Raw genomic sequence first — 14,890 nt, forward strand, 5'->3', positions numbered from 1 at the left:
CAGTAAGTGAGTCATTAGTTTGACATTTGCACAGAGCTCAGTATATTACATTACCTCTGCAGAGCCTCTCTGTTCTGGGAGCCAAGCGCTTATTTTCACCAGTTATTTAGTCACCCAGGGCAAGACACAACCTTTTACTTAAAGACGCACACACATGCACTGCCACACGCAGTACGCACACAAGCACGGCTGTTCAGTGCGAATGCCTGAATGAATACCCATAACAAAAACAAACCCCAGAGAAGAGCTCTTTAAAATCTTAAATGTCTCGCATAGAAAACAATGAGATTATATGGAGAGCAAACTGAGTCTCATGCTTATGACGTTCTTATTTTTCCCTGACAAATGTCTCACATTAGCCAAGATAATAAAGTCTGCATTCAAACTAAATTTTAATTTGAACTCAAATATTTTGCATCAGATTATTCTATATTATTTGATCTATATATACAAATACTGTAAAAACAGTACACTGTGTATAATATATACTGTAACAATAAGTAAAAAAAGCTATATAGTTCACCCAAAAATTAAAATACTGTCAGAATTTACTCACGCTCATGTTGTTCAAACCCTGTAAGACCTTCGTTCATCTTCAGAACACGAATTAAGATAGTTTTGATCAAATCTGAGAGCTGGATCACTCTTCCATAGGCTTCTTGAGGGATTGAAACTTGCCGGCGTCGAAAAGTTATTAAAGACATCGTTAAAATAGTCCAAGTGACTACAGTGGCTCAATCTTAAGTTTATCAAACGACGAGAACACTTTTTGTGTGCAAAACCCCCCAAAAATAATGACTTTATTTTTCAAATGTTCATTTCCTTCTCTCTTGGCCTCGAGTCAGGTTACTAGTTTAACCAGCGTTGGCCAATAGTGAGCCTACATGTGACGTAGCTCTACGCAATTACATTAGTTTAACTGACTAGACGATCAAAGAGAAGGAAGTCAATAGTTGAGATAAAGTCGTTATTTATGTTTTCGCACAAAATTTATTCTCATCGCTTGATAACGTTAACCTTGAGCCACTGTAGTCACTTGGACTATTTTAACGATGTCTTTAATAACTTTTCAATCCCTCAAGAAGCCTATGGACTAGGACACAGGAGTGATCCAGCTCTCAGATTTCATCAAAAAGATCTTAATTTGTGTTCCGAAGATGAACGAAGGTCTTACGGGGTTGGAACAACATGAGGGTGAGTAAATACTGACGATCCCTTTAAATAATCACATTTAATGATTATTTATCAACATAAAATTGTATTGCCTCTGCTGATTCAGTTGTCAATAGTTTAATTTGTATTCATTTGTCAAAGCTGAAGTGCAACATCTGAGCAAAGACTTCTGGGTTTATCATTAGCTTGTTTATTAAGGCAGTGATGTGAGGAGGTTTATATGTGTTTTTGTCTAAATACCTGCAACATATGACAGCCTTGCAAGACAGCGCAAGGTCGAGGAAGGACTGTCGCACTTCGAAAGAGAGGGCGTATTTTAAAGTCTGTCCGTCAATGATGAGCGCCAACTCGTTCTCCTTCCTCAGAGAGTCACCCAGCGAGGAGCAATGAGCTGTTAGTGTGGCCCTGGTAGCCTGGGGGTTAAGAAAGAGAGAAAATTTATAACCACACATACTAAAAACCCATAATATATTACACTACGTTCATATTTGTCATTTTTACAGTTTAATTTCTATACCATGTCCATAGATATAAAAGTACTTCAATCTCTTCCTGAGAAACATGCCAGCACACATTTATTTCTCTAACACTGCACTTCACGCACTTCTCACGCACACACACGGGTCACACACATATCAGAGCAAGAGTGTAATGCCAAAGAAAGTTGAAGGGGATGTTTTAAGTGGTGTCATTGGGGCTGTTAGCGGCACAATCTCTCTCTCTCTCTCTCTCACACACACACCTGTTACACATCATCCTGTCACCCGAGACACCCTAAGCCCTGGCTTAAAGGACTCGAAAGCATGAACTGTTGGCCACCAACAACTTTATATGGGGAGAGAGAGTTACAAATATGATAAAGGATGGAGGAAGGGAAGAAAGAAAAGAAAAGTTTGACAAGTTTTTGTCAAGAACTTTGATGTTAGCTAGTTCGCATTTTATAAAAGCAACAGATGTCTATTGGTATGTCCGCATTTAGATACGTAGGCAATGTGTGAGATGAAAAGACAAGGAGAGATAAAAAGAGATAAAAAGTGCGCGTTTATTGAATTGTGGTTGCAGGCAGTTTTTGATTGAGATCTTGATAATGGGGACAGAATCACTAATAGAGAAAACAAACATCCTTCATTCTGTAACGAGAACCATGTGGACGACGCAGCACGCAACAAGGCACGGCGCTGGCGGCCACACACGCATACACACACAAACATACATGAACGCAGCTGTTGAAGTCTCTGTCAGCGATACCACAGCCTATGTGCAACACAGAGAATGAACTCACTCCACAATGCCAGCTCTAATCAATATCTTGCCGAAACGATTGACTTGCTTCAAAACTTAGTGAGCTGCCTACAGAAGTAGGTGTTATATTTGTGCTTTTAGATGCAAAGACTGTTCTCTTCTAAGAGCCACTGTAGATATATAGACAATCCCAGAATGCACTATGCTGCCTTTGCCCTTGAAGAACAAATGCGCTTTATTATAGTACAGTGTACTTCCAAGTATATTTTTAAAAACTGTACTTTCAGATAATACAATATTAATGAAGTAAAAGGAAACTTAAGAAAGTACATTTTTATCACTCTAAAAGTTTTATTTTAAGCTACATTTTTAAACTTTAAATTAACATCAATGTTTTTAACAATCTTTTGTTCTTTTAAAGTACACTCATTTTTATGTGTTGACTAAAAACTAAAGCACATGTAAAGCACTTGATTATAATTTTAAACTGTAGTGTGTTTTGATATTTAATGTTAATATATTTTAAATAAATTCAAAAGCTTAATTACAATTTAATTACATGGTACACGTTTCAATAGAAATTACGTTAAAGTTTATTTAATTACCAAGAATGCTTGACAGTACATTTGACAATAAACTTAAACCATATTTCAAAGACAATGTAATTATGAAATTGCATATTAAAATGGAAGTCCTATTTAAGTGGGTAAAAATAATAATTAATGCATTTAATCTAAATTTAAACTTAAATTAAATTTAAAATCTAAATTTAAATGTAAACATTTTTTCATTTAATTGTAAATAACATGCATTTAAGTTTTAAAAAACTGCATTTATTTGGCATTTTACTTGAAAAAAGATAAGCATATCTATGTTAAGTACATAATATCCATATGTACAATTTTTAAAAGTATGCCAAAGTGTACATCTTTTTTACAAGAGTGGGCTCAGTGGAAAACAAAATATTTAGGGATAATTTCATTTGATACTAAAAAAGCACCACTAAAATAATATTTGATTTAATATTTGTATACTTACGATGATTATTAGCTTAGCTTAGCAACATGCTAACATCAATCTCTATTTAAACTAATCGCAAGTTGAGTCTCATATGTGGATGTGTGGTACACAATATATGTTTGTGTCTATGTAGAGCATTCCAAGATGTTTAGGATGTTCCCTCAGAAGGCAGCAGTCTATGTAGGCAATAGCAGCTCGATAGGTTTCAGAACACTGTTTATAGCGGAGCTGAAATCACCCATCAAGATTCCTGAGTAACTAGAGCTCATCTCCTCTCCTCAGCTCAACCCAAACATGTTTTGCCTGTGTGTGTTTCTTTTCATTCAGGAATTCCTGTTTGCTTTCACCTTTCCCAGTAAACAAGAGGGGAAAAAAAAAAACAGAAACGTAATGAAAGAATTAAGACTGATTATGGATCAACGGAGTGCTGAATGTCAAAGCATTTGTGCGTGTGTCTCAGTGTGTAAACAGTGGCCTAAGAAAACTGCTACCGGTAATTCATTACCGACAAAATTTCCCAGCTAACTTAGTTTATTTATTAAAGACAGCTCTTTATTTTCCACACTCTCCATTAGACACTCACGGCTGCTTCAGTTTAGTATTAACTTCAGACAGGAAGTGTCAATGTGTCTCTCACCAGGGTGTGAGTTTAGAAGTCTTTATCTGAGACTAACAGGACTGTTTGAACATCTTATGTATTTAACAATTAAATGACCACATTAATGACCTTCTAAACCTTTGTGTATGAGTGGGTGTGTGGGTTTGTGTGTGTGTGCGAGCAATTAGCTTTGTGTTGCAGTAAACATCCTAATACTCTACCACAGAGGTGCTAATAAGCCTGAAGAACGTGCCAGTCAAACCTCTAGCTGTCACGGTTGCCAGCGCCGTTTCCATGGAAACCGCCAACAGTCACTAAATCCTAATCCCTGGGCAAACCAGAAGCCACACACTGAACACAGAATTCATACTGCATTCATGCAAACTCAAGCCATACAGTTTGACTGTCCATAATAGAGCCTGACCGATAAAGGATTTTGAAGGCCGATACCGATACAAATATTTGTTGGTTTTAAAATACGATATTCCGAAATATCGGCCGAGATTTTTTTTTTCAGAAACGCGCAACAAAAAATTAACGTATTTCCCAAACATTAGTTATTTGTAGTTCTTTATGAGTTTTAATAATTTAATAATGCATTTTAAAAAGAAACTTGTGCCCTCTGGTGGACAAACTATACCTCTCCAACACTCATGACATGATTGAAGCTTGTTTCGTCCATTTTTATTTTATTTTTGAAATATTAATTTATCGGCCATTTTAACTGCCGATACCGATAGTTTGGAAAATGCCTAATATCGGCCGATAATATCGGCCTGTCGATAAATCGGTCTGACTCTAGTCCATAACCTTGCCAATACTTTAGGAAAGGGGTTACCAACCAGGTGGACAGGGGCTACTAAGCGGTCCTCAAGATGAAAAAACATTAATTTACCACTTTATTTGCTGAATATGAATCTCCAATGCACGTTCACGCAATAAAGTCTGCTCTTGCGTTAACAACTTTTTTGTGTGTGTGCAAACAAAGCTCTTGCGTCGCAAATTAAACAACTGGAGTCACATGAATTACTTTAATGATATCTCTACTACCTTTACTAGCCCTTTAACTCTTTCCCTGCAATTGACAGAATTTTCCGGATTTCCATGATTTGATTGTTATACAGTAGTTGGCGCTGTGACATCTTCAGAAAGATTACTGAATTTCCTGACTGAATTAAAACTCATGCAAACATAGATGCAGACACATATGTAAGCAGATGCATATGTAAAATCACCAACATTAAACCGCAAATAAATCAAAACCGAATAAAATGTCGACTATAAGACTGTGCAAGCATGTTGATGGATTCGATCTACTCCAACTTTGCTTTGATCATTGTTCTGAATCTGATCATGATGTAGTCTTTGGCAAAAAAATGTTTTTCTCCGCTTTTTGCTCATTTATTTATTTATTTTTAAATGAAACTTGCCCACATTCAAGTGTTTATTAAAAAAAGCAGAGGGTCTGTTCGTTCGTTCGTTTAATACATTGCATGTTATTAAAGATAAACAAAATATTTTGGGGGCCATGAAATTTTCGTGAAAATGAATAAAAACATTGGGAGTGGCTAGAAAAATGTACAATAAGGATGTTAATGTTAATTTATAATAGCTCTGTTCAAGATTCATTCATAATACATTAATGTTAATATTTAAAACATAAAATATACTGAAATAAAAATCACATTAGTACATGTGTAACGTTCATTGTTAGTTTGTGATGCCTTATGCTTTAATAAATGTTAATGAAATTTACCATATAACCACTAAAATATTTTGCAAGCAACATCATAAATTGTATTATAGTAGATGTTTTATGCTCTTAAAAGCGTCAATGCCACCTTTCTATATAAAAAAATACTCTTTTAAAATGTGTAAAAGTAAAACAAAAATATTAAATATAACTAAATAAATAATATGAAAGCACTAGCACGTATTCCAAATGATGTGGGACTGAGTTCCAGGACTGACCATGTGTTGAATGAGTTCAGGTGGTGAAATCGGTTTGACAGGATGGAATGAGTGGACAGATGCTATTGGACAGCTGCAAGTGATGCAATTTCATTGTTATTCTATTATTTCTATCAAGACCTTTTGCAAGGAACTCTTGAGACACTGGAGTTTTACCCATTAAGGACTCATTTAGACTCCAGACTTCCCCTATTTTGGACGTGCTGTACATTTTTCTGTCATTCCCTGACAGATATCAAAAGTGAATGTATTTCATGATCCAAGGTAAATGTTATTTTCTGTATATCTTTGTGCTGGGAACTGAATAGAGTACATGTTCTCACAAACACATACATTTATAGAACACACTACTGTACAAGCGCACGCACACACACACACACACACTGGGGCTTTGTTGTGTTCTCAGGTTCCTGCGAAAGGGATCTTATCACATTTATATTTAGAATAGAGAGAAAGGCCCCTTTGGTGTTACATAGCACAGATCACATTCTCCATTCATAGAGAAATCACACACACACACACACACACACACACACACACACACACAAGTGAGTGAGACATAAAGGCCAACTGCTGTGACATATGACAGGTCACCTTATCTGTTCAATAGCAGTTGTGTCATAAACAGCATAAGGCAGCAAGGCCTCACACACACACACACACACGGCTTATCTGTTCAAAACCACAAACTTTTGAACAGAATAATAAAAAAACGAAAGCCTGTTCCCATAATACTTTCATTACATAGGAACTTTTTATAAAAGCAATAACATACAAGAGGCTTTGTAATAAAGCAATAACCTACAAGAGGCTTTATAATAATCTGAATTAATCATGACTAAAGATTGCATTTTTTATTTAAAATTCCCTTTAGTAATTGCAAGTAATGTTTTATCCTTTCAATAAATTACGTAAAATACATAATAAAGATTACATTCGCAATACAACAGAGCTTTCAATGAGTGGTATGAACCACTTTTATGGTACTTTTAAGTTGTTTTGTAGGCGCTACGATCTGTCATTGCATAGCAATAGCTGGATGAACCTTCAAAAATGTCTACTTTAGTGTTTGAAAGACTAAATAACCTCATAACAGATAGATGGTTTCTTAAACGGTAAAAATGTACATTTTAGGGTGAACTATCCCTTTAAATGTCAGACCCACACCCCATACCTATAAAACATAATCAAAGTGGATGCCTGTAATGTTCTGGCCCCTAAATAATGTGCGTGACAGATTTCGATTACATGACGGCCGTCTTGCGCATATGCTGACCTCTTAGCTCTATGTATAATATTAGCATTACACATAGGGACGAGGAAAGAGGAGCACAACCTGTGTGTGTGTATGATTAATGACTACTACAGTGAGCATGTTTGTGTAAGTCATGTAATGCAGGCTGTGTGACAGCAAACAAGGAATGTAGCCTATCAGAAAGATCAAACAGACAGACAGTGTGTGAGTGTGTCTGGGAAAGTAAGAGTGAGTATGTGTGGGCCACGGAAAGAATATGCACGACAAAGGAAGGAGGCAAAGAAAATGTTTGGATTAGAATAACTCCATGTGTGTTACAAGGACACCAGTTGTCTGAATGGGACTGTGTGTGTGTCACAGCAGAGTGACAGATGGAACTTGTCACAGAGTCTGAGTCAAAAGCCATCATGTTTACCCAGGAGGCTTTGCTGGCAGAATTTGTTTTGACGAGATTGAGCGCCAAAAGGAGATCGCGTTACTCCTCACTCGACACACACACTTATGCTTGAACACACTCTAATGCACACCCTGTTCCTGTAAATTTGGGAGCCGCTGACAGACGGAGGAAGACGCGCGTGACAGGAGAAGAGACCGAGAAAATTGACCAATCACACCATCAACAATGACGAACAAACTTATTTGTGCATTATATAGATGACAGACTGAAAGAAAGGAGGAAGACGTGAAGGACCGTGATGTGTTGGCCCAACTGTGCGTTACATAAAACGGCAGCTGACACACACACACACACACAAACACACTATACTCTTCATACCCTTCACACAAACACACACAGCTGTGACATTAGGCTCACCCCAGCATTGTCTGAGGTATTGTGGGTTATTTTAAGTGCTCGGTAAGATAAGAAAGAATTCTTCAGTAGATTTTAACCAAGACAAGAACCGCCCATCTCCTTAAAATGTCAATCTTTTACTATGCTTTTTACTAGTGGTATAAAACGTCAAAATAACAAGCCATTAAACATTCATTCAATAAATCCTATAATGTAGTTGGACAATTTTCAAAAGTACAATATTGACTACAGCAAATGGCGGCCCATTAGAGGAAGAACAAAAACAACATTATGATTTATTAATCAATCACCAGCCATTACAACCACAAACTCTTGTTGCAGATTGAGCCTAATGGAACTATTCACACTGAGCCAGAATGTTCATCACATGTTTTTGACATCAACAAACAAGTCAAATGAAAAGACTTGGCAAGTAATACTGATCATATGGGAATTGGATTATATGCCCTTATAAAATAGATCCAGTTCTGGATGCTGATTGGTCAATTCATCCAAGCAGCTGCGCTAAAACATGTTGAGTAAATAAAATGCGCATTTAAAAAATAAATAAATTCCATTCTATATTTATCTGTTTGATGAGAATAAATATTTTATTATATATTTTATTTTAAATATTTTATAAATATTCCAAACCACAATAGAATTATAAATTTGTATTCTTAGCAATGCATTTTTATATTTGCTAAAATAAATTCTATTTATTTAAATGTTCTATTTACACTAGTTTCAAAAGTTTGAAAGAATAATTGCTACATTTATGCAGTTTTTATTTAACATTTATAATGTTCCAAATCATTTCATTTTTAAATAAAGGTTCTTTTGACATTTCTTTTCATCAACGAATCCTGAAAACGGCACATCATGATTTCCACAAACACATTTAGCAGGACGGTTTTCAATAGGAAATACAATAGGAAATGTTTTCAAGCAGCAAATCAACATCAACGGATCATGTGACACTGAAGCCTGGAGTAATCTTGCTGACAGCTATTTCACTGTACTATTTTAAAATAGTATAACACAATATTTATTCCACTACTTATTTATGATCACATAAATGCAGCCTTACAGTTACTTTTTTAAAATTACATGCAACATTCGGCCAAACTCATGCTTCTCATCTAAAAATGGATATGAGTTTAAAATAAGCAATTTGATGCTAGGGGTAACAATACCCTTTAGCCATAATTATAATTTACAATTATAGCATGGCCTCTTCCAACAACAACTAAACCGACTCATCTGAACATACTGTTTTCATTTTACAAACAAAATGACTGGAAACAAAAAGAGCCAAAAATCTGCCAACTGTATTTTTACAAACCGTTATCAGTGTTTCTTAACAAGGGGGGAAAAATTAAACACATAACAGTCATCCTGTTTCTTCTTGGGAGCTTTTATTTCCAGATCTCTCCTCAGTCTATGTGTATGTGTGTGAGTGATGCTCTGCTGTCTGGCCAACTGTTCTCAGAGATCTGAGACTTTACAAGCTCCCTAGTATGACTATCTTTGCCTGGAAGTAATTAGCCTTGTGTGTAAGAAAAAATAGAGGAGCAGACTAGTTGTCCAACAACAGAGTAGTTGGGAAAAATAAGGAAAACATTATCAAAGAGATTGATAGCTATTATAATTCACCTTTTAAAACTAGAATCATAAGCATTCGTTAAAGCATTCTTTCTTTAAAATCCGCCTACAGGACAGAAACGTTCTTCTAATTAAAAATTCACCTGCGTGTGCCATTCAGCTTTTTCTCATGTGCTTAATGAGTGTGTCCATTGCTCCGTCCCAAATAGTATTCGAAATTAGAATTAGTGTCTCCCAAACCCTAGTGTGTTGAAATGAGTATTACAAAGATATACGGATGGTCTACTTTTTCCAGTTAGAATCCCGAAGTGCAGATTCCTGCACAATCTAACGGCTAATATTGCCCACAACCCGTTGCGTGTTGGACAAGAATTCGATTAGAACTACGAAACAAGAATAAAAGTGTTAAAAAGCTACAATCATGACGAATGTGCGAGTCTGACGGTTAAAAGGGGTTTTGGTGATTCATTATCAGTATCTAACCTGACAAAAGGTTTTTATTCAATGTTATCCACATTATATTTAATCTGCAACAGCATTGTAAACTTTTAAGTTTGGTCATTTACTTTCAAATGCATCATTATGCAAATTGTAAACACACAAGGAGAGTTCTCCGCATGAGAAGTACCACATTTCTCTCAAAAACGCTAGGAAAATAAATTATATTTTAACTGTGACAAGATGATTGACAGGGCAGTTTAAACTGTGACAGCATGCACATAACTATGTCTGTATGTCTGTTACACACTCAAAAGAACGTAACTTTTCCTTCATAAACACAGCACATACTTTTTGGGGCATAATATAAGTTCGCAGCACATATGATCCATCATGGCTTTCATCATGTACAGGTGAAGGTAATTAAAGTGTCTGGTGTCATCATTGAGAACAAGAACAAGAGACACACACTTTCCTCACCCGTCCACACCCAACGACCTCCAGAGACAACACACACACATATATACATACACAATATGTACTTACATCCAGGGAATCTTCATTGACGATGACGAGGGACATGCCATGTGACACCAGCTTACAGGAGTAACCTGAGGCACAGAGGAGTTCCAGTAGAGGCGTTAAACAAAGCCACACATAGACACCCCAACAACAACTTAACCTCTTTGTATATCTGTCATTACCCACTAATGCTCGTCTGCTGTCCAGTGCTTTATCTCCAATCTCACACAATTTATTTTGAGCTGTCTGTCTGCAGCGCCCGCCGGACTGCCTATCTGACCTTCCGTCCACGTCTCCATTAATCTGGGAGTTTGTTTGTGGGTTTTCAATCAGTGTCTGTTTGATATTGTTTTCTGTCATATGTGTGTATTTATGTCAATTATACAAATGTAATATATTAAAAAGAAAAGCTTATTTTCTTAAAAAAAAAAAAAAAGTCATCAAGTCTTCCATGCTGAGCTTAAACCAGCCTCAGGTGGTTTGCTTGTCTGGTTTAAGTGGTTTAACGGGTCTTCCTGTCCAGCTGACAAGCGCACAAATCTCTTATAAAACCAGCAAAACAGACCCAGAACTTTAACAAAGATTTTTTTTTTTTTTTGTATAGGACAAATATGATGTTTTTCCGTTGATTTAACAAGGAAAGTGAGACCATTAAGTGAAACTGTGACACGAGTTTACATTTGAGATTATATATATATATATATATATATATATATATAAACAAAGTAGGGCTGTCAAACGATTAATTGCATCCAAAATAAAAGTTTTTGTTTACATAATATATGCTTGTGCACTGTGTATAATTATTTTATGTACATAAATACACACACATGCTTGTATATATTTAAGAAATATTTTCATGTATATACTGTATATAGATTTATATATAATTTATATCATAAATATTTTATATATAAATAATATTTTTTTTCTTAAACATACATGCATTTGTGTGTATTTATTTACATAAAATAATTATACACAGTGCACCCACATATATTATGCAAACACAAACTTTTATTTTGGATGCAATTAATCGCGATTAATCGTTTGACAGCATTACTATAAACCAATGACTTTGCCTCTTTATTTCAGGACACCACTGCACACCACTGATGTATATCCATGTATGACACACACCGATATTGATGGCCGTCTCCTGCTTGTCCCCAGTCAGAACCCAGATCTTGATGTCGGCCTTCATGAGTGTTGCTATGGTTTCCGGGACTCCCGCTTGCAGTCGGTCTTCTATCGCAGTGGCACCCAACAACAGCAAGTTCTGCGTGACACAGAGATGAAAGAGGAAGATGGAAGAAGAAAAGAGATAAGAGTCTTTTTAATTAAAAATCTATCACTTAAACTTTTAAAATTGAATGAATTGGACTTTAAATTTAATTGGACAGCATTCATTTGATTACATTTATTTGTGTAATTATTAATATTGTCTTGTTTCTGGAAAATATTCCAAAATTGTGTATATGATAAAATGTTTATGGATAATTTAAAGTGTACAATTTATATGCATTTAAATTAAAACTACAGCAGAAAAATTGAATTTCTTTATACATTTCAAATAATTCTGTTTAATTCTGAATCTTGTTCGCTACCTTCAGAAAATGAACTGGATTATGATTTTAGGGTGTTATGGGTGGTGTTACTTGCTGACCCTGAAGTCTTTACTCTTTATTATATCCTGGTTTCTAGATATTGCTCGAGCTCTATGGGAGTTTTAAATTCGTTTTATTCTCCACAGGCAAAAATCCTTAGAAAAGTAATAGCACACAACATTTTTTTAACCTTTCTACTAAACAAAGCCAGGTAACACACCTCAACACCTTCTCACCACCACTCAGTCTGCTCTCATTTACTCCTCTTCCTCTTTTACCATATCCAATTCTTCCTATTTTCTTTTTTCCTCATGTATGTGTATGTAAGGGAATATTTGTGGAGTGTTTAGTGTATTTATGTGTGTGTGCAGAGGTAACACAGCAGTGTTGTTGACTCTGGTTTTATGGGGCTTTTGGCAGACCGGCGCAGGTAATTATACTCACTGTGGTATACCAACCCCTCCTCAGACTACTAATCTGGGCCAGAGCCCTGAAAAGCACACAAAACCCAACAAACTGGATTTTCACTGCTCTATATAACAGCGTCTGTGTCCTGGGGCTTACATCTCTGATCAGTAAGTTCGAAGTTTTGCAATACTGTGTAATCTGGCCTGATGGGGAGTCAGTGAGTTAATAGCTCATAGCGTAGCAGTTAATAAGAGAACAACAGAGCACCACCTTTTGTATAATAGGAGTTCACAGCTGTGAAAATGTAATGTTACAGTGCCACCTGTTGACAAATCAAAGCACTGCAGCTAAGGCACACCAATATACAATCTCAGCATCAGACTCTATCCATCTATCCATCTATCCATCTATCTATCTATCTATCCATCTATCTATCTATCCATCTATCTATCTATCTATCTATCTATCTATCTATCTATCTATCTATCTATCTATCTATCTATCTATCTATCTATCTATCTATCTATCTATCTATCTATCTATCACCATTTCAGTTGTATACGACTCTTGGTGATTCTATGGCCATCTCTTGCCATATGCGAGAGACAGTGCATGAATTGTCTTGCCAATTATTCCTAGCACATATACAAGATATCCTTTCACACTTTTGCTCAGTTCTGTCTAAGAGGTCTGATTTCAGATCTACATCGTGTGTAACAAAATGCAGTTCATCTATGTGAACCAGTCTTGCAGTAAGATGTCTGGATTGGTGAGAGTAAACACACACTATCTCTCAAACAATCCCCTGATCAAACATAATAGCTATTCTCTAGTCATAAGCATAATAAATTATGCACCTTCTCTATGAGTTCGTAGCATTCCTCCAGTTTCTCTGCCCTGTCCTTTAGCACAGTACTGATACGATTGTACTCCTTCAGCCATTCCTGGTATGCCCCCTCCTCAAGGTCCACGTACGCAAAACAAAGTGTCCGCAGCCCTGCGCATGCAAACAAACACAAACCAAAGTTAATCCAAAGAGAAGATAAACTGTGACAAACAATGACAGGCTTGAGAAACTCTTCACCTTCAGTGGCAAACTGCTCCAGATGGGCCAAAGTTAGCTCCTTATACTGTGACGTCTCGTTCAGACGCTCAAAAATCACATTGTCCTGTAATACATGCATAGCATCATTACATTGGTATGACTTGTGCCATATAATCCAATCCTTATTGAGTATAAGCTTTAACATCATAAGGAATGATGAATTACTAACAAAACTAACAAAATATTAATGTGTATGTACTGTAAACACTCCCATTCAAACGATTGGGATCATTAATATTGTTTTTTAAGAAATCCAAACTTTTATTCTGTAAGGAATAAAAGTATAAATACATTTATAATGTCTTTTTTGTAAAATATTTCACAATGTTACAGTTTTTACTGTATTTTTGATCATATAAAAGGCAGCCTTAATGAGCTTAAGAGACAAAAAAATCGTACTGACCCCAATTTTTCGAACATTACTGTACATTCTGTCTCCACGCTAATTATGTGGTTTATGAGACACTCACCGCTCCCTTGCAATAAAGTCGAAGTTTGCCTGTAGGTGTTCTGACAATCACTGACATCCGTTTGCGATTGCTGCAAAAAAAAAAAAAAAAAAAAGACTATTAATTGAAAAACACAACAATTATGTTTGTGATGTTATATGTGTGATGTTGTGAGAGTTCGCAGCTGTTTCCTACCTGGAAAATTCTAGTACATTAAGAAGCTCATATGTCTGCTCTTTTTCTCTCTGAGAAACAAACACAAGAAAAGCACAAATTAAATACAAAAACATACAGTTTGAATTCTCATTATTAATGGCAAGAAAACACACACTAACCGCCTCTATGATGACTGAATGTGGTGTTCGTGCAGTAAAAACAAATCCCAGACCCTTGGCACCTTTAACCAGCGCTCCTTCATCTGAAAACACAAGATTATGGAAACATCAGTCAAAAGTCTGAAATTTGTTGACAAAAGCACAGTTAAAAAAACAGTATGATTCCAATCTAAAATAACTGATTTCTACTAGATTTTAAAATGTAATTTATTCCTGTGTTGACAAAGCTGAATTTTTAACATCATTACTCCAGTCTTCAGTGTCACATGATCCTTCAGAAATCTAAAGCAACATTCTTATTATTATCAATGTTGACAACAGTTGTGCCACTTAAGATATTTAGGGAAACCATGATACACCTCATTAGTG

General features: G+C 35.8%; 1 protein-coding gene across 11 annotated transcripts in view; it reads right to left on the bottom strand.

Moving 5' to 3' along the window:
- Window positions 1-14,890, bottom strand: part of atp8a2 (ATPase phospholipid transporting 8A2) — a 61,766-nt gene that overhangs the window by 24,176 nt on the left and 22,700 nt on the right. For all 11 annotated transcript variants that reach the window (XM_089125486.1, XM_039666997.2, XM_089125481.1 and 8 more), the window contains 8 exons: window positions 14,522-14,604; window positions 14,382-14,431; window positions 14,208-14,277; window positions 13,717-13,801; window positions 13,490-13,629; window positions 11,758-11,896; window positions 10,642-10,706; window positions 1,414-1,586 (listed from right to left, as the gene is read on the bottom strand). In XM_089125486.1, coding sequence (XP_088981612.1) covers window positions 1,414-1,586; window positions 10,642-10,706; window positions 11,758-11,896; window positions 13,490-13,629; window positions 13,717-13,801; window positions 14,208-14,277; window positions 14,382-14,431; window positions 14,522-14,604 — 805 coding nt within the window. The remainder of the gene's footprint in view (window positions 1-1,413; window positions 1,587-10,641; window positions 10,707-11,757; window positions 11,897-13,489; window positions 13,630-13,716; window positions 13,802-14,207; window positions 14,278-14,381; window positions 14,432-14,521; window positions 14,605-14,890) is intronic.

This window comes from Pimephales promelas, chromosome 22 (assembly GCF_988280905.1).
Source record: "Pimephales promelas chromosome 22, fPimPro1.hap1.1, whole genome shotgun sequence".
NCBI lineage: Eukaryota > Metazoa > Chordata > Actinopteri > Cypriniformes > Leuciscidae > Pimephales > Pimephales promelas.